At 35.7% G+C, this 26286-nt stretch overlaps 2 protein-coding genes across 8 annotated transcripts; one reads left to right on the top strand and one right to left on the bottom strand.

Annotated features, from left to right (window-relative positions):
* The first annotated feature begins 13 nt into the window (after positions 1–13).
* On the top strand, positions 14–24145 carry LOC140786080 (uncharacterized). 7 transcript variants are annotated; one of them, XM_073134271.1, is made up of 21 exons: positions 14–383; positions 1364–1619; positions 3920–4029; positions 4131–4256; positions 5138–5408; positions 5934–6310; positions 8756–8832; positions 8974–9127; positions 10425–10614; positions 13404–13623; positions 15124–15621; positions 16350–16407; positions 16511–16598; positions 17397–17468; positions 18000–18083; positions 18302–18445; positions 19210–19291; positions 20982–21088; positions 21163–21217; positions 21480–21628; positions 23271–24145. In XM_073134271.1, the coding sequence occupies exons 1-20, from the start codon at positions 113–115 to the stop codon at positions 21537–21539; spliced, it is 3300 nt and encodes a 1099-aa protein (XP_072990372.1). In that variant the 5' UTR covers positions 14–112; the 3' UTR covers positions 21540–21628; positions 23271–24145. The 7 variants fall into 7 exon arrangements, with proteins under 7 accessions (XP_072990372.1, XP_072990377.1, XP_072990374.1 ...); XM_073134276.1 differs by having other exon boundaries at positions 19206–19291; positions 20982–21064; XM_073134272.1 differs by having other exon boundaries at positions 15–383; positions 20982–21064.
* On the bottom strand, positions 22658–25002 carry LOC140786081 (perakine reductase-like). Its single transcript, XM_073134278.1, has 7 exons — positions 24873–25002; positions 24495–24662; positions 24151–24354; positions 23897–24069; positions 23594–23690; positions 23344–23497; positions 22658–23032 (listed from the first exon to the last, which is right to left on the bottom strand). Exons 1-7 carry the CDS (start codon positions 24930–24932, stop codon positions 22827–22829), a joined length of 1062 nt encoding a protein of 353 aa, XP_072990379.1. The 5' UTR covers positions 24933–25002; the 3' UTR covers positions 22658–22826.
* Positions 25003–26286: the final 1284 nt, after the last annotated feature.

Raw genomic sequence — 26286 nt, 5'->3', positions numbered from 1 at the left:
GGAAAAAAAAATAACCCGGCCTGGGTTGCGCCCAAGGGCGCGAGCAAGGTTGTGAGTCCCAACGGCCGGTTCTTTCTTTCTCCTCTTCGTCCGACGGAATCGATCTCACCAGATGTCCGCACGGCTCCTCTTCCTTCTCGGATTCCTCCTCCTCGTCGGCTCGATCCCGCCATCATCCGGCGAGTCGCTAACGTGCCTCACCGTCTACCGGGAGGGCGGCGCCCCGGCCGTCTTCAAATCCGCGAAATGCCCCCGGTGGACCCTCCTCGCTGACGAACTCCGTCGATCACCGCCTGAGTGCCAGGTGTCTATCCACCAGGGGAGGAGGCGATCCCAGGAGGACCGCGCCGTCTGCGCACTCGGCTTGCGAATCCCCTTCCTCGGTATCGATCCCTTCAATTGCTTTCTTGATTGGATATTTTGATTGGAATTCTAGTAGCTCTTGATTTTTTTTTCCTTTTCTTGTGATTAATTCTTTGGATAACCTGGCTCTTGGCATGATATTGATAAAATTAGCTTTCACTAATGTGAAGCACGACGAATAATTTCATAATCCATTGTGGAACAATATGAGCATATGAGTAGCTTTGGACTCTTATAGCATGGATTTGAACCCCCCAGAATTGGGCTGGATGTTCTATAATGGCTTTTTGATTGGTAGTAATTCTGTGGCTGACTTAGTTCTTGGTAATATAGTGACTCGATTGGCTTTCTTGAATGGTAATGGATCGGACACTGTGGGGTGAATAGTATTTTGCGGTAAAGGATGAAAAATATTTGATTTCCTTAAGCTGAAGGATGAAGAACGGTAACATTTGGAATCTTGAAAACCTAAAAAGTGGAGAAGAAACAGGAAAGTAGAATGTCATAATCTATCCTTTAACTATATGAACTTGGGAGTATATTTTGTTTCTTAGCATACGAATTGGAACCCAAGGATTAGACTGGATGTGTTATAGTGTCTTTTTAATCGGTATTAGTTTCTTTTTACATATTTAAATTCTGCTGCAATCCAGGTTGTCCTCTACAGATTTCTTATTTTTCTCATCGTATCTTTATTTGGAAATTCGTAAGCTCCTAAAAGTGAAGATGAAAGGTAGATTAGTGCTAAAAAACTAGGGATGGAGAAGAAACCTTACTGAAAATTGAAGAAAATGTATGTCATCCTGTGGATCATAATTTGTTGTTGAATAATTTGAACTTGTGAGTAGTTTTCTCATTACACTATGTAGCTGTGGTTGTTGCTTAATTATAACAATTAGGTTTTGATAGGAATAATTTATAATTTGAATTAAAATGAGATGATGGATGCTAAATCTTTTTTGTTTCTGGATTTTTATTTGATAAACTTTTAATTGGACAGAAGGAAGAATGAGGATCAAGGAGGTTGATGTTGGCGTTGTAGCAGTCTTTGATGGTCACAATGGAGCTGAGGCCAGCGAAATGGCTTCCAGGCTTTTTCTGGAGTACTTCTTGCTACATGTGTATTTTCTCCTTGATGGCATATACTCTGTCAAGATAAAATCTAATGAGAGATTAGCATATAAGGAAGAGAATCTGCTCCATCAGGTGCATGATCTAGATAAAGGACAGAGCTTCAGTTATGTAACATGGGAAAGGTGGGTCCTTTGTTTTCCCTTATTGATTTGGTCTTCAAACTTGTTAATTTATAAAATTTTATGTTTTGGTATTCTTCTATCAGCTCTTGGGGAATACCATGCAGTTCAGTGGGCTTTCTGTCTTGTGTAGATCTACAGTAATGAATAGATTATACAGTACTAAACTAGTTGTTGCTAGACTTTGCTTGAGCTACTCATCTATGAAATTCTACCCCACCTTCTAATATCTTAGAATACCTGTCGGTAATAGTCATTCCCCTTTAACAGTCGGCACTTACCATGTCAACAACGTATCGGCATGTGGTAGGAGGGGGAGTCGCACGACAACCCTTCTAGTAGCAAATCTACTCACTTTTGCCCTTTGCCTCTTGATGTCGAGGTTGCCATCGCAGCTCATCGTCGACCTCGTTGTCACTCACATCGGGGTTTCCTACCTCGAGGAAGAAGACGTCGCTCATATGCCTCAGCTCGGATCCGCAACTTAAGTTTTTTTTCAATCCAACTCGACCTAGCCTATCGTTCTTCCTCCTTGAGGTAGGGCACCCTAATACGAGTGACGCCTTCTTCCTCGAGCTGAGGCATGTGAGTAATGTGCGACCACGAGCGAGATGGTGAGCACGATGACAAACTCGATGATAAGTGGCAAAGGCAAGTAATCTCCTCATATTTTTCTCTCTCTCTTGCTGCATGGCCTACAAGCGCCGCAGCATGTGTCATGCCGGCCGGTGGTCAGCGTGGGCCGTGTCACATGCACAACCATCCTTAGTTAAGATTGCCTTATTATTTCTACATGGATACTCTCCAACGATAATCTTTTCTTCTTTTTTTCGTGGCATTGAAGAAAAAAGTTTGCAATTCTAAACTACTGATGAAACCCTTTTTATCCTGTCTGTCACCATTTTTTTTTCTCTCTGATAATAATATTGTTTACAGTAAATAATACCTTTTGATAAACACTTGCTTGCATGCATAATTACATGCTACTTAAAGGGTATTAGATGGTGGTTGTGGTGATTGCCAGTTATTGGGAGCAACGATGGTCGTGCTAATGGCACGTGCCGTGCTATGCCCAGCGTGCCAGTGGCATGCCCCCCTGTGTCAGTGGCACGCATTTATAATATTTTTAATAAAATTTTTAGGATATGTAGAGATATTTTTGGCAACGATGACCATGCCACCATCAAATAAGATCATCGGAGTAGGAAGTTATTAAGAAAATAAAAAGAGAAAAAGATAAAATAAGAAGGGCTACGATTGGGGAAGTTGAGAGAGAGAAGTGTTAAACACAATCGTGTTTAACATGAGAGTTTTAGAAATATTTAATGGATAGAAATTTAAAAAAAAGATAAAAAAGAAATAAGATTAGATGACAAAATATGATAATACATGATTTGATTGAAATTAGAGAATGACAAATGAAAATTAGGCATGAGTCGTCATTTTAATTTTAAAAAATGACAAATGAGTTGTCATTCCAAAAATGACGAATGAGTTGTCATTCCATATTTGTTGAATAATGATTATAAAAATTAAAGAATAACAAATGACAAAAGTTAATTGATGAAAATTGATGAAAATTGAAAAAAAAAAGTTAAAAAAATGTGTTCCATATGTCATATCATGTTTGTTAAGAAAATTAATAAAGTTAATTTAATAAAGATTGATAGAAATAGAAAATTTTCAAAAAAAAGAAGAAGTTGAACGGTAAATCTTAACCAATGGGGCAGTTGTTTCTTGAAAATGAGGAAACTTCAAGATTCCCAAAATACATGTACCAATATATGTACCATGTTGAGAAACTATGAAGTGCTGGATTAAGCTATGCTACTAAACAATAATTATCCACAAAGCTAAATAGAATGTTCTAAGTTTAAAGAGTGAACCAACATTTGGAGCATTAAGGTTAATAATTTGTCTTGGTAAATCTCATTCTCCCTTGGGATATTAATACCTTTATGACCTGATATACAATGAAAAATAATGTGATAAGGTGAGGTTATGATATGTGGGTGACAAATTCCTTATTTATATACTTTGATACTACATGGTGCATACAATCTTTCAGCATTATGCACCTCCATTAGTTGATGTTGGTTCCGCATTATGTGGATTCACTGGATTGCATTATGCAAGAAAAATTTCCAAAATGCAGGGAAAGTTTCATACTCTAAAATTACATTCTTCATCCATGATTATGTAAGTTGATATTATCTGCGGTATAGCTATTACATTCTTGTCTAATGATATATAGGTTGCTTTACTAATTTTGTCATCAGATGAAGAATTGTTTTGAAATGCAGGTCCAAGTGGATATCGCCGACTATCTATGATGGGTCATTTCACATGGAGATACTAAAGGAATCGTTGTTGAGGACGATCCATGATATTGATTCAACATTCTCCAAGGAAAGTATTGATTTTCATTATCTAGAAGGTTTATTCTTTAGAATGCAACTCTGTATTTAAGAGAGGTGTTATCTTATCTAGTTTATGCAACTTATATGCAGGAAGCAATGCTGAACAATCTTGAATCTGGTTCTACAGCCACTGTAGTCCTTATAGCTGATGGTCAGATTTTAGCTGCTAATGTAGGTGACTCAAAGGCTCTTTTGTGCTCAGAAGATTTCGATCAAAAAGGTTTGCCTTTTGAATTAATTTTTAATTTTTTTAACAACATGAAGTTACTTCTGCATCATGGGAATAATTTGTGCCATTACCTTGGTATTTACTGTGTATTTGGAAGATGAAATAAGGTAGAAGCTAAATAGCTGGAGTGAATACTTTCAAAAGTAGCACCAGTGGAAAAGCTCTATGAATTACCTCATGTATTGAATTATTGCCCATAATCACTCGCGGATTGTCATTCTGGGAGAACAGTAAAATGTACTTTATTTGTGAAACTGTGAATATCTAATTAAGCTTAGGGGCTGCACTGTTTATTATGTCCTTGTGGACACTGTCAAGTCTTGATATTTATAGTTCTATTTAGAGGAGGGAAAAAATTGGATTACTTAATAATTTATGTTCTTTGTCGATGTTAACTCATTTGTAAGTACTCTTCTATTAAGTAGTTTAACACAGGCAAAGTGTAACTTAAGGTGAGCAGTCCAATCAGTCTTCATGAAATAACTCAATATATGCTTCTAAATAAGTAAGATGGAACGGATCAGCTTAAGAAAGCAAATAAAAGTACAACGTCTTCCATCTGTTATTGTCTCTGTCCTTTTGTCTCTGTCCTTCCTAGTAAGTGAGACTGTTGACTATTAAGGGGACTCATCTAGTAATAACTTTCATAGGAAACCCACACACAATATGTGATATCCTTTATGACTCCTCTAGCTTATAATTAGCAGATATTCTTGAAGAGGAATCTTAGGTTCTGTAATCTTCCACTAAAGAACATTAAAATCTCCATTATGACTCCCTTCTGATTTGTGAATAATTTCAGCGAAGTGTTTTATGTGCAATTCTTCTACTTAAATGGTTTAAGGAAGAGTTACTATAAAATATGTGTGCAGGTAAATGGTCAGTGATGAAGAGAAGAAGAAGAAGAAGAAGAAAGAAAGCTTCTATATTTTCTGATGATGAATCTGGGGACTACGAATTAGCAAACTATGATGGACTGACATATCATGTGAAGGAACTGACAGAGGACCATCACCCTGATAGAGAAGATGAAAAAAGCCGAGTTGAAGCTGCCGGAGGCTATGTTCTTGAGTGGGCTGGTGTTGTTCGAGTCAACGGTGAGCTAGCTTTATCTCGGGCGATCGGTGATGTGCCTTATAAACGGTAAGATTCTAGTCTGGTGTTGTTTAGTTTGATTTTTTTTTCTTTCCCTTTCCTGAGAGTAAGTCAACATGTTTATTTTCAGTGTCAGTATGGTGCCTTCCTCTATGATTATTACATGAATTTTAACAAGCACAGAAGTAAAAGTGATTAGATGTAGGATATATGAACCAATGGTACCAAACAGAAGTAACAAAAATTTTGTTACAAACTCTAGTCCATAAGAAAACCATACTGAAGCTTCTAAGCTTTGATTAGCGAATTCCATTGTGATAATAGAATCTAAATTTGTCTAAACATGACAGAAACTCAAAAAGTCAGATTGTCCAAGTCTGTACGAAGCATCTAACAATAGGAGATTACTTATCTTAACAATTTTGCAGAACATTCACAGTATTTAGCACTGAATTATAACATTTATTTTAAGTGGATCAATTAATTTGAGCAGTAAGTCATAGGTTAGAAGTCCTAAAGGCTTGAGCATTTAAGATTATCCTCTAATTTTCTTTCCACTTTTGGTTGTTCTAGTTATGGTGTAATATCCACTCCTGAATTGACTGATTGGCAAGCTTTGTCAAGAAATGATAGTTATCTTGTTGCTGCATCTGATGGAGTCTTTGAGAAGATGACTACTCAAGAGGTCTGCGATCTCTTGTTGCATGAGAAACATAGAATGAGTGAAAATTCGCCGTCCCTTCAGACCATAACAAACAGTTTTGCTGAATCTATAGTAAAAACTGCCTTTCAAAGAGGCACAACAGACAACATAGCAGCTGTGGTTGTTCCTCTGGAAGCTCTTGGTTTTTCTGAAGCTATTGTAAAAGATTCGCATCACTATCATCAAGAGCGATCATTTGAGACATCTGTTTTTGGACTACATACTGTTTCATATGAAAGGAAATCAGGTAATCTCCCTCCGTTGTCTCTGACATTATTCAATTTGGCTATCTCCCTCTCTTTACTTTAATATTATTCATCTTCGTACTCCCCCTTTGTTCCCTTTGAAGATATGGCTAATAGTCATATCTGTTGTGCTTTTGAGTTTCTTCTGGTAGTGTCTCCATCTTGCTGCACAGGTGGTTTGCTTCGAAAGTTCTGGGTATGTTTTGTTTGCTCTTGTGATATAATTATGTGCTCGTAAAAGATTGGACTTTTGTGTGGTCCTTTGATGCTGGAAAGATTTTTCCGGACTTTATTATATTTTAAGAAATGTGAATGTAGCATAATTAGAAATTACGAGCCTGCAGATGTTGGCCAGCTCTAGATTGTGATTCACACCTCTTCTAATCTGACGATATTTAAAAATGTTCTTAATCCTGTCCTTGCAGTGGTCTAGTTTAATATAGTGTATTTTGACATTTGCGCTTAAGTTGTAGTGTGGTACCCTAATTATAATATTGTTTGAACTACTTTAAACCTTCAGTAGTGGGATTCATTTAACGGGCATATCTTGGTTGAACTTATGCATGATTAGTACATTTATTCAGCGAATCATATATAATTACAAATAACATTCTTTGGTGTATTTATACATAACATTCTTTTGTGTTTCTTTTTGTTTGAAAGCGACAGTTAAATGTCCAGTATGTCTCTTCCAAAATATTTCTTAAAGGGTCTTTGGAATCAGTAGGGAACATATTTCTGGTTTATAATGGAATTCTGGAGAACCATTTGCTTTGCTGTTTTGTTGATGGAGTAAATACATAAGAGAACCATTTGGTTAGTCTTAGTATGACAGTAAGGCTTGATAAGGGGTTATGAGTTCATTTTTGGGTAGGTCACAGGCCCATGCCCTTGGATGCCATTTTCTTATAGTTGTATATATATCTTATGGTTAATCTCTCATAGATCAAGATGTTTCTGTGGATTTAAAATGAGATAAATTTTGGATATTCTTAAATTTGTAAAAATTGGAGACCTTAACCACTTAGTTTTGTATCCTTTTAAGTTGTCAAGCAGCTTTCCGTAATATATTCGGTCCGGTTGTTCATTAAAGGTGGCATTTGTAGGTCTCTAAAAGTATGTTGAACTCTGTCCCTGATTAGAGTTGTGACGTTTTGTAGTGGCATGAGAGATTGCTTGGTCTTCAACTTCTTGCTGACTTGAGAATACAAATCAGCTTTTACATCTTGTTAGCAGAAATGAAGACCATAATGTTGAGATATGCTTTGTTGAGTTAGTTCCATAATTCCCAGAACATAGGCGTTAAACGCTGCTTGATTTTATCTAATCCTTACACTAGAAATAAATGAAAAATTAATAGATGTAATTTCTTGGGGATGATTATCCATGTTGATAAGACTTACTCTCTTCAAAATCAGTGTTTTTGGCAACGTTTATATATATTTTTTTAAACGAGATTTGTATTGCTACTTATAAGGATCATTCTCTGCAATGTCATTCTAAAGTGCTACTTAAAAAGGGTCATTCTCTGCACTGCAAATGACATATAAACTCTGGCAACATTTTGGACTTAAGACAAGAGATCACTATGACCAACTTTTAACACATTCAATGCAATTTAATTATATTTGACAGCTTCTTTATGAGACTTCTGAACCTTCCTTTTAATTAGGCGGATTTTCATCTTACATAATTTGAAGGGATTACTTGTGTAAATAAATCACTCTGCAACTCTACCAACTTAAAACTGGAGCAACTTCTCACTTCTACACGTTCAGTCTATATGTAAACTTGGCTTGTAGTCATACAGTTGCTGATTTTTTTTTACACTAGGTGTTTATCTTACAAATTATTTATTTCTTATTTAAACCTTCATAAAAGTTGTCCTTATTGTCTTTATCTTTTGTGATTTTCATTTGCACAAGATCAATCAATCTACAGGTCCATTACTTTGACTTTAAAGTTGTCAACTTTAAGTTCTTGCATTTTCTCTGCACTACAGTGACTACACAGAGTTATCAAGATCCTCTTATAGCTATTATTGTTTCTTCATTGTCCCTATAGTTGCATGACATCGACTTATTTGCCATTTTGTAACTTTCTAATTTTTCTCCTGTGATTTGGTAACTTTTATAGTTGGTTCTTATACCCACCTCTTTCTGAATTGTCTCATACCCTTCAAACTACAAACTTCAAAGAGCTTCTTGAGTACACAAGTGCATAGTTTAAAACATAAAAGTTTTCAGGTTCCATGATTCAATTAGCTTTGTCATCCAAGAATTTCCCAAATTTTAGTTTTGCATGATTTAAATTCAATTCTAAAGTTCCTATTCATTCATGACATGTGAATATATTTTTTTACCTGCATGTACTATCTTAGTGAAATATCCTTTCATGACAATCTACTCAACATTGACACGTCTTAATGTATGTTCGAATCTGGCCAGCTAATGATGCCATCAGTTCAAGTCTTTTAGCAATGGAGTATTTCAACCATATGACAGAAAAATTTCAGCGGCTCTTGGTAAGAGGGAAATTCTAGCAATTGTACCATCACATTCTTCTTTTATTTATTATCTGCTAAGTGCTAACCAGTTTGTTAAATTTTAAGGAGATGACTGGGCACTTCATGTTGAATTACTTTTCCTTCTTGTTCTGGATATAGGTTGAAGCAAGACTTAAGAGATTAGGTTGTTTCTATCTATCTGAGAATCTCAATCAGGAGACAGACTATATTTTCCGAGCACCGGATATATACCAGACTGACGATGTGCATGACTTCCATCACATGTCAACTGGACCTACTATGTCTTACCATAGTAAGTTTCTTACCTGGTTTATTCTGATTTTCTGACATTCATGTCAGAAGCTGTCTTGGCATTTACTTTCTACCCAATATGTTGTGTTTAGTTTATCAGAAAAGTTACTGCAGAAAATGTTGTCTTAATAATTTATGTCCTTCAGTTGACAGGATTATTCTAAACTTTGAGGTCAGAATATTAATTTTCCTTTTGGGCAAATAATGAATTATGTTTTTGTAGATTGTTGACTCAAAATTTATTTGTTCCATGTTTGTCAACAATATAGTGGGAGAACAATTTCCTCAAAGGAATCTTTGTATATGCAACCTTGAGAGGTTGAGAATGGATTAAGACATTTTTCTCGATTGCAATACTCGAATGCATTTTTCCTTGTCATGTTAAATTTTGTTGTGCAAAATGAAATCCTTTTCTCATGTTGTGCAAATTGAAATCCTTTTCTTTGTCAAATTGGTATACATAACTACCTTTTTGTAAATTCAGATTATCCTTGATGTAGGGCAATGATATAAAGAAGACAAATCTGTGGAATCAACCTATGGAGTGTTGGAATCCATTAATAACCCGCAGAATCCACCAATGGGGTGTTGGAATTCACCAAAGAGAAACAATGATAATCTCAAAATATTCATTAACCTCAAATAAGATAATAACAATCCTTCATATAGGCAAACCGTAAAAAAGATAAATAGACTAAATCACTAAAATACCTCTACATGAAAAGACCAAAGTGCCCAAAGAATAAAACATAAAGACTATCTCTCTTATAATCTGTCACCAACTAAAGTGTCAATAGGTGGCCTGCAACTGCACACGCCTCTGATTGATGATCTGGGCCTGATGTTTTCACCAATCCTGTTCTCCTATGGAGTAGTTTATACGTACTAGCGATATGAGAAAAAAAGAAGATGTCGTAGAATCAGTCTTAGTAATTTTCCTCACTAGCTCATTGTCAGATCTTCTCTCTAATTGTGACCCCTTTTTTCTAAAAAAAAATGAGTTGATTTCTCAGAAATGATGTATTTGTTATTTAGTTGTTTCTTTTTTGGTTCCATCTTTCATTGTTTTCCTGCAAAATTTTATATGGCTATAACCCACTGGTTCTTATGTACTACATCATTTATATAGCTTGCTATACTTTCCCCAGAAGGTTATGCTCTATAATATGCTTTAACTGCCATTGTCTTCATTTCAGTTTGACTGAGAAAGTGAGGAATACTGAAATAGTTCTATATTAGCTGTGTATTGTTGTCTCATTTCTTCTGGGAAGGATTATAATTTTACCAACAATGTTCAGGCGAAGGGCCTCTATTGCTCTATAAGGAAAAGAAGTTCTGCTGGTATTTTGGTTTTCAAAATGAAGAAAAAGGCCAGTGCACTAGTCCTGAAGTTTTTGCTAAGTATCTTGGGTTGCTTGATTCCCTTCCTTATAATGGTAACAGATCCAACACTTCAGATTCAGTTGGTTACAAAATACCAGATTTCAGGTACTGTTTCTATCTTCGTAGTAACTAATTAAGAACTAGATGACTTTTAGTGAACCTACATCAGTTTTTGTATAACACTTTATAAGATTGTATGTGACTTTGTGGGTTGAGAGTGCAGCATATATTCCATATAGAAAATGCAATATGGTCAAGTGCAGAGCAAGGACTTTTTTCCCCCTCTTTTGTTTGGGGTGGGGGGAGGGGGACAATAAAGTTCACCTTGAGAAAGAAAAGGGAAGCTAATGCGTTATGCTTTTTCAGAGCCAGAAACAACATGCTTTCATGAAATAATAGAATAGAAGGTGGTCTTGATTTTTCTTGTTTTCTGCTAATTAGAGCTAGATGAAATACAAACTATTTGTGAAGATTTTCAGAAATTGCAATAACGAGATATATAGTGATTTTAGAAGCAAAAGAGTACTAAGTATAACAAGTGACTTTATCAATGTGTTTGACTTTAAAATCCTACATAGACTTATAATCAATCAGAAACATATATACAACCTCTTGCTACATTTAGAAGGAGAAACAATTTCTTGAATTACTTAAGTGTATCACTGTGCCCTTTCCATCAGGATTGTATTAGAAAATGCATGAGTGACTTGCATGTGGCCCCCTTTTTTGTTGTATGTATAGAAATAACCTTAGAGATTAAATTAACTAAATTGATGAATAAACATGCCCTTACCCTCTCTTTTACTTTCCTTCTTCTCTGAGTTCTCTCTCCTTCTCTCCTTTCTTCCTAACTTTCCCTCCCTTTTTTTCATTTCTACTTGTAGTTTCTTTGGTTGTAGGTTTAGGGGAATGGGATGGGGCGAGATTGAAGGTAGATTTTGAAGGAATTAGGGAATGGTTGTTTTGTGATTGGATATTTGGACAAGAGGATGAGGACGAAAGCCATTACTAGACAAAAAAAAAAAGATCTTTTCTCCTCTTTCGTTTCAAGGAAGAGTCTATGCTTATCCCTTTCCAACTCCACTGCAAGGAATATCAACAGTCTTTTCACCCCTAAAAGTCACCTCTCAGAAAGGAGCCACCTCTGAGATCCTAATAGGAAATTCGTCATACCCATCAAAGGGTACAAAGAGAAACAAATGATTAGATAGAGAGAGTATTGCCAACAAGAAGGAGAAAGAGGCAATAGTGGCAGGTGTTGGTTGGCGGATAGGAAGGGGGAATGCCAGCATTGATGAAGGGGTTGCTATAGGTGTAGTAGTAGTGGAGGATGTGGAAGAAGAGGGAAGGCATGGGAGGGGAGGAGGCCTTGTTGGTGGACATAGTCCTATCTCGGTGGACATAGTCCCACTGGAGAACAAAGATGGAATAGAAGAAGGGGAGAAGAAGTGTTTTTTTAGAACTTTTTCTTCTGTCGACTTAATTAAACCTCTCTTTGTTGACATGTCATTTTTAGGTAGGGATAGAGTTGTAATTTTGTCATTCTGTTCTTGGCTTGGCAAAAACCAATCCGTAGTTGAGAAATTTTGCGAAATTTGGTCATATTTGACACGAGAAGGCATAGTAATTATCAACCTATGTTCTCAAATGCATTTTGTTGAGCTTTTCCTGTCACATTTAGTGGATCGCACATGCCTAAGCTATTATATGTAGTTATAGGAACAATTGCACTATATTCTATCTCAGTAATGATAGATTTCCATAGGAAGTATGTAATTTGATGATAATATAATTTCATTGTCACTGAGAAAAACGTGTTGTACAGTCGTACACATTAACTTATGTTATTGCATTTCAAATGTTATCTTTATGTCTAATGGTACTGAGACTTGGGCATGAGAATCCTCAGCCCAAAAGTTGGATATTGTACAATGACTCACACGGCATGTGAAAGGTCATGGATGCTAGAACTGATTAAGAGTTTCTTTAAAATATCATTTAGACTATTCTTTGAACCAAACTATCAAATATGTAGTACGGCCAAATAAGTACCTCATGAACTCTTTACAAATTTCGCAGGACATCATCTGTTATATTAAGGTTGTGTGTCATTAGAATGAGACAAGGGGATATGTGAATCTTGACTCACCTAGCTTATCTGTGGTCTTCTTATGCTATCACTATGGTATAAAGTTTCGACTGACACCCACCTTGAGACTGGTAACTGATAAGATTACTAGTTTCCGGGAGGTTTCAACCAAGTTCGCTGGTTTTGGTAGCTGCCCAGCCAGTCTGACTGTTTCAGTCACTGGTTTCAATTATTTCACCTGTTTCAACTGAAACTGCCAAAACTGACTATTTCTATAATTTCAAGTCAGTTTTGGGTTTTTCCATTTTCTAGAACCCATCGTAATTCTAATTTTTAAAACAAAAGGCTAATTATTGGTCTCAATTCTTTACATATATTTAAGATTGATATATTTGACCTGGAGACAGTAAACATCAAGTGGGATATGAACTCCAGCAGCAACCCAAGGTGTATACAGTATACACTAACCCCCACCCCAACCCCCCCCCCCCTTTTACCCTTTTAACTTTGTGTGGCTGTACTGAAGTCTCTGCCAGCAATGGTTGTACTTAAGAGGCAGCAGATAATTCCTGGTATTATCTTGAAGTTTCTAAAGTCCCTGGATTTTTAATTTTCCTACCGGTGGTGTAATCATAATTAGGATAGCACTTGTCCCAACTGCTACACTTGTCTATTCTATATTGTTCCATACTCCATCTGTGCAATCAGCTCTTTCAGCATAGTACTGCTGACTTTTTAGTTCTGATTATTGTTGCTATAATTTCCCTTACAATATTTCTTTATCCTGTTCTCCTTTTTAACTTAGATATAAACTGAAGAGGAAGTATGACCGTGGATCCTATGGTGAAGTTTGGCTAGCATTTCATTGGAATTGCTCTCAAGATGGCAATGCCCATGAAAATTTGTCTCATTTTTCTAGTAGTCTACATCTAGATCCTTGTAACTGCAACATGAGTAAATGCAGCAGTGGAAATTCCAGTACTGATTCAACGGATGGTGACTTATTTATATTGAAGCGCATAATGGTAAGTTGGATAATCTTTTTTTTTTTTAATATACATTTAGACATTTAGTACCTTTGTTTCCTGCATGTTTGTGTGTGTTTTAATAATAAGAAATTTCATGCTTATTCTTTGAAAATGAATATTTGTTAAAGAGTAATGGTTTTACTTCTCCTGTTCTCCATTATCATTAAGGAAATTGTTTTCTCCTTTTCTTCAAAGCTTTTCTTTTGACTTGCCCTTTAGGCCTTTACATCAACTCAACATTTCTAGATAATTCGAGATGATTCTTCTAGAATCGCAAGAAAAAGGAAGAAGCGTAGAATGTGCCAGATAATATGATATTCCGGTTGCATTTGCAATAAAGAAGTTAATCCAACTTCTAACTGGAGCAAGATCAATTAGGTAGAATTCATCTTTTTCAAACATATGATTTAGGCTAAGGATTACTGCTCTATTTTAGATCGGATCTATAATGACCATGCATTTTCTCTAGTGAATCTTATACTACTGTATCCATCAACCACCATATTGCATCTTCTCATTTTTATTGGTCTATTAAGGGTATAGTATACTTTTCCATCTTCTAAACATCAATCGGAACATGAACTTGGAATGTTTTTCTCTACTATTTGATGTTTTAATGTAGACAACAAATATTTGGGGAGAGAGAGATGGCTGAAAAGAGAGAGAGAGTGAAAATCAAGAGAATTTAATTAGGATTTAGAGCAACCATTAAAGTCAGGCCAACATATCTGGCAAATTGACCGACAAATTTTCTTTTGTTTGGTCATTTTTGTTCTCATGCCTAACAATTTCAGGAAGGACTTATCTTATCTACCAATTATAACCTTCAATCCAATTGTAATTTTTGGATTAGAGGAGGTTACATTGAGAACTTGCCATTATTAATTGCATTTTGGATTACTTTTTTATGCTTTAGAGGTTTTGGAAATTGGAACTACATTGTGTTATTTATGTGTTCGTTGATGCTGAGAAGATTTGTTTACGTATGACTTCAGCTTCCATACCATCTCTCATTCTTTTCTTAACACTATTTGTCAATGGGCATACATATAATTATGTAGAAAGCAATATAAATATATAATAGCTTAATTAGTGGTATTGACTATTGAGTCTATGAAACGCAAATTTATTTGCTTGTTTGGCAATGCCTAGGGAGTATTCTTATTCATTAGACAAAAATAACTCACCAATATATCATTTTCTATTTTCTGATAAATCATGTATTGGGATATAAAAGCTTCTTGTACCCTACAAGGCTACAGTAGGAGTAACTTTCTCATTTTTAAGATTACATTATCTATGCTAATACTTTTTTATGGTACTTGCTTTTCTGGTCAGTGACACAGGTACTTGGTTGAAATCTTGCATGTCTTCTTTTTATGGAATCTGAAATGGATTCATTTTTATCAGCTTATGAAATTATTGAAAGATAATTTCCTTCTATTAAAGTTTTTACTTCAATTTTTTGAAGGATGCTAGCTATTGCTATTGTGTCAGGTAGAGAGAGGAACTGCTGCATATTTAAGTGGATTGCGTGAGAAGTATTTTGGTGAAATTTTCTTAAATGCTTCTATTTCTCTTGGAGGCTTGGTGGTTGCAGAATCATTAACAGACTTCGCAATGGATGGACAGTTCAATTCTTCTTATTTACTGAAGAAGAATATATCAGATGATGAGATGGAATTTATCTTCAACTCCACAGATGAATTCACAAAGAATTTCAGAACATATGTTAAATGTGGAGGCCTAAATCATATAGCTAGGTTTGTAGAATCTTTTGAGTCAGAATCAAAAGAAATATGGCTCGTCTTCCAGAACGAAGGTGTCTCACTGTCCAAACTAATATATACAGCCGAAGAAACAAAGTTGGTCACAGGCGATGTCAGGGATGAAAAGGTCAGATATATCCAAATATTACGTCCATCGACATGGTGGTATTGGTTGAGGACAACAGAAGCAGGGAAAAAGGAAATGCAAAATCTTATTTGGCAGCTGGTATGTCTACCCAGTTCTTCAGTGTTTTTGGCATTTCCTGTGTTCCAAGCGGTTGCTTTTCTTAGAATTAATTCTTTTTTGGTATAGAGGATGACTCACATATGATGTAGGAAGAGAAAATCAATTAGGAAACTGCCACTAGAATACAGAAAACAGGCAAATGATACAGGAGTAAACACAGAAAGGCTCAAACTTTTATATTCGAAACTTGGAAAATTTATTTGTAATCCCCAACAGAATAGGGCACATCTCTATCTTATTGGTCTATGAACCATGACGGTCAGGTGCACAAGCAGAAAGAGACAACTTTATTCTATTTGTTGCCAACACATTAAGGTCCTGCTCTGACTTGATGACTGGCTAAGGAATGCTCGGCTTGAAGAAGGGCTTGGAGATTTTCCTTACCAGTTTATCTGTTCCAATACACCTAGAAAATGCTTGAAACAATGTTTGAATTGAAACTAAAATTTTTATGCAAGTTCTTACATTCTAATTTAAATTGAAAATGGTACCTCTATAGAAAATCATTGGGATTGTAGATTTTAAGCATGAATTCCTTTTTCCTCTCATCATGCTATAGAATAATGGAAAATTGATGCTTTGGGACCCAATAATGATATGGTAGTGTAAGGTTATATGCTTCTCTAGACCTTGGTTACTTCATAGTTAATCATATAAGTATTAACACCTATACTGTGGCTACTCTTTTTCCTTTTCCCTTGAGGTAGCTGATGGCTCTAAAGGCATGTCATGACCGCAACATTACTCATAGAGACATTAAGCCAGGTATAGTTGTCATGCCCTTCTCTCCAGGTTTTCTTGCTTCAGTAGTGTCACAATCTGAGGCATCAAAGGCCATGCTAACATACCTTTTTTCCTGGTATTGAAGAAAACATGATAGTATGTTTTGAAGATGTGGAAACTGGAAGATGCTTAAGAGAGATTCCAAGTGGGGGAAAGGAAAATCGTTTGAACATGTACTTCATTCTCCTATTTCCTGATATTCTTATTTTTACTTTTTATGAGTTGCTTATGAAGCTTTGTTGATTGATTGGAGGAGAGATTTTTGAATTGTTAATATATAGTGATACAAAAGGTGGAGCTATTTCATTTTAATAATATGTAGATATGTCATTTGGAATTGATTCTTTGCCTTGTTGCAATTACAAGTTTAAGCATTAAGTAAATGTTTTATAGTTCTGTTAGAGAAAAATCATCAACAAACTAGATATGTTCATACTTCATAGATCATCTGAAACTGTCTTCTACTATGTATTGATTATTCACTTATCTGAGTTGTAAAGTGTAATCTATAGATGTCAGATAATCATGTCTACATCAGATGTATACATTGGGCTTTTATTCGACAGTTGGAGTATTCACCTTATAATAATTTTTTACCATTCACTAATAATTTATGCCATCTATTTGCAAATCAAAGCTATGAAGGAGGAACACAATGTCCTTTTGTTTCTCCGACTATAAGTTCAGTAGAGCGAAAGGAAATGGTTGCTGAGCTTTAATACATTATTTTTGTAACATTATGTGCTTTAGAAGTATCTAAAGATTAAACTTAATGAATTTCAATTTGACATCCTTAAAACTTTGTATAGAGTATAGACTGTAATGACTAATTATCCATGCGGTTTCCAGAAATTTCATAAGACTTCTGGTGATGTGATTGTTGTATGCTTTACATTCTCTTCAAGTAACTTAGTATGCTTTAATTTGTTCTAAAGTTGATGATTTGATTTACATCATTTTTCCATTGCTAGGCGCATTATTGACTTTGGAAGTGCCATTGATGATTTCACCATGAAGCATCTATATGGATCTGGGCCAACCAGGTAGGAAACATTTTTCTTAGTGATTACACGTAGGAAGTCCCTTTGCTATTTGGAAGGCTGATCCATTTCATTCTCTGCATATAGAAATATTTTGTGGTCACTTATTTTAGTTGTTTGCCTTTCGAGTTATTCCACTATCAATGTAAGAGGATTCTATTGCACGTCATGTTTTACTGGCTATGATTTCTATTGGACTACTACTCGTGTCCATACCCTAGATATGAGGAAGTAGAAAGAAAATTATAGCACTTGAGATCATTACATTAGAAAGAGCTGAATGTAAGAAAAGAATCCATATGATAGATGATGTTATCGAACTTGCCATTCCATGCCGAATTTAACAGATCCATGCTTGATACCTGTTATGGACATAACATGTAAAATATTATTGGCCTTCATGACCAAGATGTCCTCATATAATGACATTGATCAGCATTAAGCCATTAACTTCACCATGTTGAGTTCCTGTTGACATTTTTTGTGACTTAATGGAATTCTATCTCAGGTTTTTTTTTGTTATTTTTTTACAAGATCCGAGCAGACATTTGAGTACACTCCTCCAGAAGCTCTACTAAATGCATACTGGTTTCAGGTGCCAAAAGGTGGAAGACTAAAGTATGTCATTTTCTTTTATTTTGATTTGGAATATCTGATTTCACTTAACTCGTCAGTATTTAATTCTTCCAGAATTGCTGATTCTATAATCCTGTTTCTTTTATGGGTTTGTGGCTAGTATGAACAATTATATATTGCACTTCATTTATTTCTTCCTATTCACTTTTTCATAAATTGGACTATCTACCTTCATGGTCATTTTTTCATCTTTTTGGCAGGTATGATATGTGGAGTGTGGGAGTTGTGATGCTAGAGTTGATCTTAGGTTCGCCACATGTTTTTCAGATAGATGATCGTACCCGTGCTCTAATGGACCAGCATCTTGATGGCTGGAGTGAGCATACAAAGGAGCTTGCGTACAAGTAAGATATTAATTTTGTGGAATTTTATAAATGTTCTGCTTTTTAATATATTTTGCTAGCAGTGATAACATAGTATGAATAGTTATTTGCTATATATTGCCTACAAGTGTGCAGTTGTTTGGAGTACTGGTTCAGCTATAGCTGTAAGTGTAACTGTTTAAACAGAACTTCTAAGGTGAATCCGGTGAGAGATAAGGCTTAAGAGAGAAGGTTGTCCACCCCTACAGACAAAATCCCACTCTCCTCTGTCTCACTCAAGTGATCTGGTGCTGAGGCAGTGCCACTTGTCTCACCATTGGGAGGAACAGCAGTGTGAAATGAGAGTGGAACTTGTCTTGCTTCAGTCAGTGATCTTTTTTCAGTCCTCTTTTGGGTTGGATGAAATTCATTCTCTTCTTTGGGTCATGGTAATGGTTGTCTTGTCTTCAATCCGTCGTTCTTCTGTCTGAGGAAAAGGTGAATCAAAGGTGAGGGAAGACAAGAACACTCTTGCTCAACAAAATGCAACTATTTAGAAGATCAAGTTCATGATCAGGAAGACCATCAAAGTCTTTATTTCCTTTGTTCATGCCTTATCACTCCAAATATTGAGTAACTGCTTTACACGTTCACCAACTTTTATCTACTATGTTATGAGGTTATAGAATTTAATTATTTGACTCAAATTTTCTTGGTATGTTATCTAGCTAGCTGATGATGTTATCTGATTGTTTCATATAAGAAAATTACTTATTGATGGTGCTTCTATACCTTTCACAAGTTAGATTGAGATCATACATGGAAATGTGCATCTTAATTCCTGGGATCTCCTCACAACATCATCAGAGCAGAAGCACATTAGACCAAGTGAGTCTACTTGTTTCTCTTCCGTTTTTCCTCAGATATTGCAAGACAATGAATTAGTTTGTGCAGCAGACCTTTTTCTGGTTCTTTCTTTGTGATGCATGACGAGAACTTTTTTCCTTTTCCTTTTCCTTTTCCTTTTTATGGCTGGATCTTTTCCCTTATACCTCATCTGTAAGAAATGGAAAAGGATACACTGGCATATGTGAAATTGTGAATCCTCAAATTGACCAATTAAACTATCTTGTTTGTTGTCATAGAAAGTAAGATTATAGGCCTCTATGTAGTGATTCAATAGTTCAATATGTTGAAAGTTAAAGCATGATATGCCATATTTGGAAATTGGAACAGTGGTGAAAGGTTTTTAAGTTGATATTGGAATGTAGTTCGAGCCAATGAACTGGTGGGTGCCAACTGACTGAGTTGGCAAAACCATTTCTTGGGATAGATGTCACTTGTGTACAGTGGCAACCACACTTGTTAATTTGATTAACACAACATGAATTGGCTAAATTTATCCCAATGTGACTTCTCCATATTTTGAAGAGAATATGGTAGCCGCAACTAGAAACCTAAGACTAGATGGGGGCATAATGATCTGAAGAACTGAGGATCATGTGTTCCTTGATATGAATATCAGTACTGATGAATGGAGAGGAAAATATGTGAACTCCACAGTTAGCAGGTGCCAGTGGCTTCAGAAGACTTCTGGCTGTTTTTGATCCTTCCTTTCACAATCTAATTGGCATAACTTGAATGTATATAGCTAGAGAGTGGTGCAAGCCACTTCTCCTGTCTTCACTTTGTGTGTACGAGAGCTGCATTGCTACCTGGTTGGTTGCAAGACACCACAGTGGCATGACATGAGGGGGAGAAAGGGACAGAGGGAGGGAACTGACAGATGTTTGATATAGTAACCTTACATGGTTGCAACTCTTCTATGAGAGAAAGGGACAAGGTAATATGCCAGGACAGCCACCTTCTCCTTGCAGGATCTGCGAAAGGTAATATGAGTAGAGAATAGGTGGTTGCTACATGAAGGTATGAAACCACCGTACGTGCTTGTAACTTGTAAGTGGGAATAAGGGATACATAGCAAGGCAAGAAGATGTGAGAGAAGGTCCAATGCACCACTTAGTCTTAATTAGCTAAAGGTTTGTCATAACAGCTCTGTACCTGGTTCTGTGTGCATACATTTGTCATGGCAATGACAGAGTTACCTTAGCATCTTTGACTGCTCTTTTTTTTTTTAATGTAAATCTTTGACTGCTCCAATGTGTGTATGCAGTGTGCTTCTTCTGCTTCCCACCTCTCAAAAATCTAGTGTATTTGAGTTCACTCTAACGCTTATATCAAGTTGCATTTCAGGTTGAACCTCTAATATCTCTATGTGTTTGATGAAAATGGCTCTTAACAATTGGATTGTTATCATAGTGTGAGAACAATCAATATAAATTACTTGGTCTGAACTAGCGAATAATTATACTTTAGGAAACTTTGGATGTCTCAGGCTGACTGGATCTGAGTTCTTGTTACTCTGATAGTGATGATATTATTGTTTCTTTGGCAGTCTTGTGGTTTGTGTATAAAATTATAAACTAAAAATTCTTGTCAAATGTAACAATTACAGTAATTTGATTGTCTATGGAACACTCTTTCGTATGCCAACTGAGACATTAAACTCTTTTTGAAGGGTGGTGTCTGGCCAGCTTCATGGAAATGCTCCGAAGAGTCATTTTCTCACCAAGTGAAGATTCGTGATCCTCTTAAAAGGGGGTTGGTGATTCTGGTTCCTTTCGAGTCAGTTTTTTCTTAGTTACTGTAATTTGTGCTTAAATAATTATAATCGATCCATGGGTGATAATGTTGTGCAGATTTCCAAATGTTTGGGCATTACGATTGGTGCGCAAGCTGTTAGTTTGGCATCCTGTAAGCAATGTGTTACTTATTCTGTATTTTGGAGTGTGATAATAGTTCCTGCTTATATTTGGATCCTAAATGGTTATTCATGACTGCTTGTTAGAAACCATATCCAATGAGTTATAACCCTAATAAGGCTTTGCTTTTAGTCTTAGAGATGAATTGCTTCATCTATCACATAAATCTTATAATATGCATTATCTTCTTTTCTTGTTTTATAACATGGTTCTTTTGTTTAACATTATGTTTGATCCCTTGGCTTATCTTGCAGGAGGATCGTCTTAGTGTTGATGAAGCTTTAAGTCATCCTTATTTTCACCAGCAGCCTTAATCAAGAGCAGTACATAAGATTGATTTAGGCCTGATTTTCAACTGTTTCGTCTTACTTGATATCCACCAACATCTTTGAGAATATTTTGGGTAAGAATTTACCAAATTAACTAGCCTTTTTACCTCTAATATATTTAATAGTTGATTTTGTGGACCTTTTACACTAGTGATAGGGACAATGGATTGCAATGTTGATCTGGCATGTTTAATAAGATGCATACTGCTTGTGTCAAGAAAGAGTATCCTATAGGTAATGTCATAGATGAAAGAGGAATTTTTTATGCATGCATTTTTTTCCCTTCTTTGAACATGAGAGATGCTACAAATTGGAGGGAGCGTTTCACTGGAGGATGTTAGAGGAAAATCTATGCATGTCCAAACCCTCCACAATGACAAGGAATCTTGTGGGATGAAAAGCAGAGTTGATTCTGCATAAATAAAAAGATGTACCTGATGCAAGATAACATGTAAAGGTAGAGCCGGATCTTCTTTGTCATGTTATCCCAAGGTTTACAAATTACGATCATGAACAGATAAACTGTTGTAAGATGCTTCTTTCTATGTCATGTTTTTCATTTCTTAGATCCTTTCTGATGGATATGATATCTATATTATGTTCACTGTATTGCTGAATTGAACAAACTCATGAGAAGACGTTGTAAATCTCATCAAATCAAGACATCCTTATCCTTTATCATTTATAAAAATTATAAAATATTGTTTTTTCTGCGCGAGTTCTGTTTCTTTCAACAAAAATGTTATTAAAAGAGATTGATTTCACGACTTTTTTATTACAGGAGAGGTATGGTTTCATTTTTATTCTTGTACATTATGCTATTATAGTATAATGAAATAACTAAATTTGCATATTCTAGCATTTTTTTTAACAGGGTTTTATATTATTTTATCCGAAGGATGATTGTAAAGTGTAAACATTGTTCTTAGTCCTTGAATACCTTCACAGGAGTTAATGATAAAATGAGATTTTGAAACCTTTATCAATGTATTCCAAATTATTGCAAACAATTAATTACTATTGTATGACAAATCTCATCTTTGTCAAGATAATAAGGTGGTTTCTTAAACTTGATAAATTGAAAGCATGAAAAATGGCCTACATAGCAAGATCTTCAGATAATGATATTATTGAAAGAAGTCATTGTAAAAAGGACAACTACTATCTGATAATGTGACGCAGGGAATATCAAGCACTCATAAACTGACAACAGTACACTAATTTATTTGTCTTCTCCCACAACTTCAACATGCAAGGTTACTCATCTTATACCTAACCAATTAATTGGCTGATGACTTGATGAGTGGGTTGGGGTGTATTAGCAAACTTCCATGAGCAACTTGTGAATAATTCAATATCTCTCTCACCACCAACCTCATCGATGGGCACAGTAGCAGAAATTTCCTTCAGATCTTCTTCACTAAGCTTCACCTTCAGGGAGGCAATATTAGCATCCAGATGCTTGGTTTTAGTTGTACCTTAAAAAATAGCACAGACCAAATTGAGATGATTGTATGACCAATGATATTAAATATTAGTAGTAGGTTTAACTTTTTAATATCCTTTTAGAGGTTTCTGACTGCAGCGGAATTTAGCTTATCTTGGTTTAGGACTTTCTATTATTGAGGGATATCTGTACCTATCTTCTGTTTGCATGCATTTGACCTTTACTAAGTGCATCTAAGTTCCAATGTTCATTAATCATTTTACGTGCAGAAAACCAGTATGTTATCAAGCTAAGACGTAGCAGCAGATGAAACTTGATGTTTAAAGGGAAGCAACAATTGACCTGGTATGGGCACCACATCTCCCTCCTGATGGAGAAGCCAAGAAAGAGCAAGCTGAGGAGGAGTGCATCCATATTTGGCAGCCAATTTTGCAACACGCATGTATATAAGCTTGTTCTTGTCAGCATTCTCACCGTTAAACCTTGGGTTCAGGGCCTGATCACATGTGAGCCAGTAAAGAGTTCAGGTTCTGGTACATCTCCACATGATTAATGGAGAAGTTGACAATTTTGCAAGAGTTATTGTACTTACCAGTATGCTCCCTTCAGGCAGTCCTTCTGTATTTGCCCTTCCAGCGAAGAAACCATGGCCTAGGGGGCTGTATGCAATCACTCCAATACCAAGTTCTCTGCAGTATGACAAGACAAATGAAATAGCTGCCCTTGTATAGCATAAATATATGGAGATGGATTCTTTCAGTAGATATGTGTTCATGGTGTAAATTGAGTTTGTCTTAGGGACTAATGTAAAGATTAAGAGAAGATTATTGATCTTTATAGAAGGATTGGTGGATGAACTCAAGTGCTCGACAATAGGAATTTCGCTACAGCAGACCTGCAAAGGGGAATAATCTCATCCTCAATATCGCGTGTCCACAAAGACCACTCCATCTGCACTGCAGTGATGGGATGAACGGCATGAGCACGCCTTATAGTGTCTGGACTTGCTTCACACAATCCAATGTATTTTATCTTTCCCTCCTCAACTAGCTTCTTCAGTTCAGACATCTACATCAATGAAATTGTTCACTGATTGTCACAGAAACAATAACAGTAAGAAGATGTAGTTGAATTTTATGTGCTACTTACAGTATCTTCTATAGGCACTGTTGTATCAATTCTGTGAGGGAAGTACAGATCAATGTAGTCTACGCCAAGGCGGTCAAGGCTACTTTTGCAGCATTTCCGCACGTACTCTGGTGCCCCCTTGATTATCAGCCGACCATCCTTGAAGCCAGCAATGCCGAATTTACTAGCTATCTGGACCTTTTCTCGTGGAAGATGCTTCAAAGCCTGCAGCATAATTGTAGCAGATTATGTAAATTATGACAAGCGGAAAAAAAGGGTACAAAGATATTCATGGCAAACCCAATTGTTACAAGTGCTTATTCACCTACCGGTCCAAGAATGTAAGGAGATTAACAGGTAAGTACCTTTCCTATCAGGATCTCATTATCTCCATTTGCATAGGCATCAGCTGTGTCGAAGAAGGTTACACCTTTATTGAAGGCATCTATGATGAGGGAAGCTCCTTCTTCATGGGGTAGGGGATTGTTAAAAATCCCAGACAGCCCTGAGCAACCAAACCCCAACTTGGAGATCTGAAAACAGAGTTCTAGCATTATTGCATCACATGAAATGGGATATTATAACCCCAGCCAACTCATTAGTATTATAGACTTAGCAAATCAAAATAGAGACATAATGTTAAGCAGACTGGGATGCTCTTATGCAAATATGAATATTATAGGCTGAAAAAAGAAGAAGTCATCTGATCGAGCAATGACAATGCCATGGAAGCAGAACCTTACTTCTAGTCCTTGTTTCCCTACTTTAACCTTCGGAACTTGGAATTCCACCTTCTCTCCCATTCCTTGCACACTTGAAGAAGCAGATACCAAAGAGAGAACGAGAAGCAGGAGCCTGCAAGTTGCATCAAGCCTTCCACTGAGTATTTATAGGAGCAGAATACAACTCTTGGAGATGGTGGTTAGTTGATGGGTGAATGGGCACGTGTGGCGACTCTTTGTTGGGTTCTTCGTTTTGAAAGGCTGGTGAAGATACGAAGGAAAAGGAGGGGAGTGGAATTCTTTTATATGTGGCCACAGGCCCATGGACCATGGGCCATAGCCATCCTGTACCAAATTATTTTGAAATTATGTTTTTCCTGCAGCAATAGTTTAGTAGAGAGTTGTGGCCCTCTCTGACCGTCGACTAATTAAAGTTACAGCTTTAACCAAAAACTTGGATGTCGTCGTACAACGGCACTCTAGAATTTTCAACTTTTCGAGGTCGACAACAAAAGCAAAAATGGAAGTACCGTTATGCATATTTTAAAGGGAAGGAACTAATAAAATACTTGTGGGTTATATATATTGGCAAATACTTCAATGCACCTTTAAAAATTATAATCTTAATCCAACGGCTATAATAACCAGTTTTCATACTCGGTACCGGTTTCCCAGTACCGGTTTCAAAATCACATTACGTAAGAAAAAGAGTTTAAGAAGATTAATTACGTGTGCCTAACTTTCCAATTTTCTTGTTATACCCTTGAAGATCTTAACCATTAGATCTTCATCAAAGTGATTGATAAGTACGGAAGAAGCGCTCTACACGTTTTTTCCATTAAGATTTCTCTCTTAAATATAATTATGCCTTAATTATAGGAGATATCATTTAATATTAAATAATTTAAATTTGATTATTTAGAGATAAACTTTAATTTAAATACAATTCTCTATCTCTATCTATTAAAATTTAATTTAAATCAATCTTAAACTAATGGGAGATATATATAAATAATAAAAAATAATTAAAAAGATAAAATATAATTAAAATTTCATCAAGTTAATTATAAAAGACATCAATACCCTTATTTTAATATATATACATTACTCTCAGTTAATGATTATATGTCTTTTACTTAATAAAATATTAAGATAATATAATTGTTAAAAAATAATGTGCAAGATTATATATCTAAAAAAAATTACCTGCTAAACCGGTAATATCTTTCATTCCTATTATACCCTTAAAGATCTTAACCGTTAGATCTTCATCAAATTGATTGATAAAGAATTAATTCGATTGCACGGAAGAAACCCTCATATATATATATTTAAGGGGCTCTCACTTTCGTACTTTATTTTAAAAAATTTCAAACTAGTTACTGTATTTATGAGTTACGATTGAAATGAGATTGTTAATTTTTTTTTTACTCGT

The sequence above is a fragment of the Typha latifolia genome, chromosome 4 (assembly GCF_019914945.1).
Source record: "Typha latifolia isolate L0001 chromosome 4, TyphaL0001v2, whole genome shotgun sequence".
Taxonomy (NCBI): domain Eukaryota; kingdom Viridiplantae; phylum Streptophyta; class Magnoliopsida; order Poales; family Typhaceae; genus Typha; species Typha latifolia.
The sequence above is the reverse complement of the archived record's forward strand: the minus strand, read 5'-3'. Positions and strand labels throughout refer to the sequence as shown.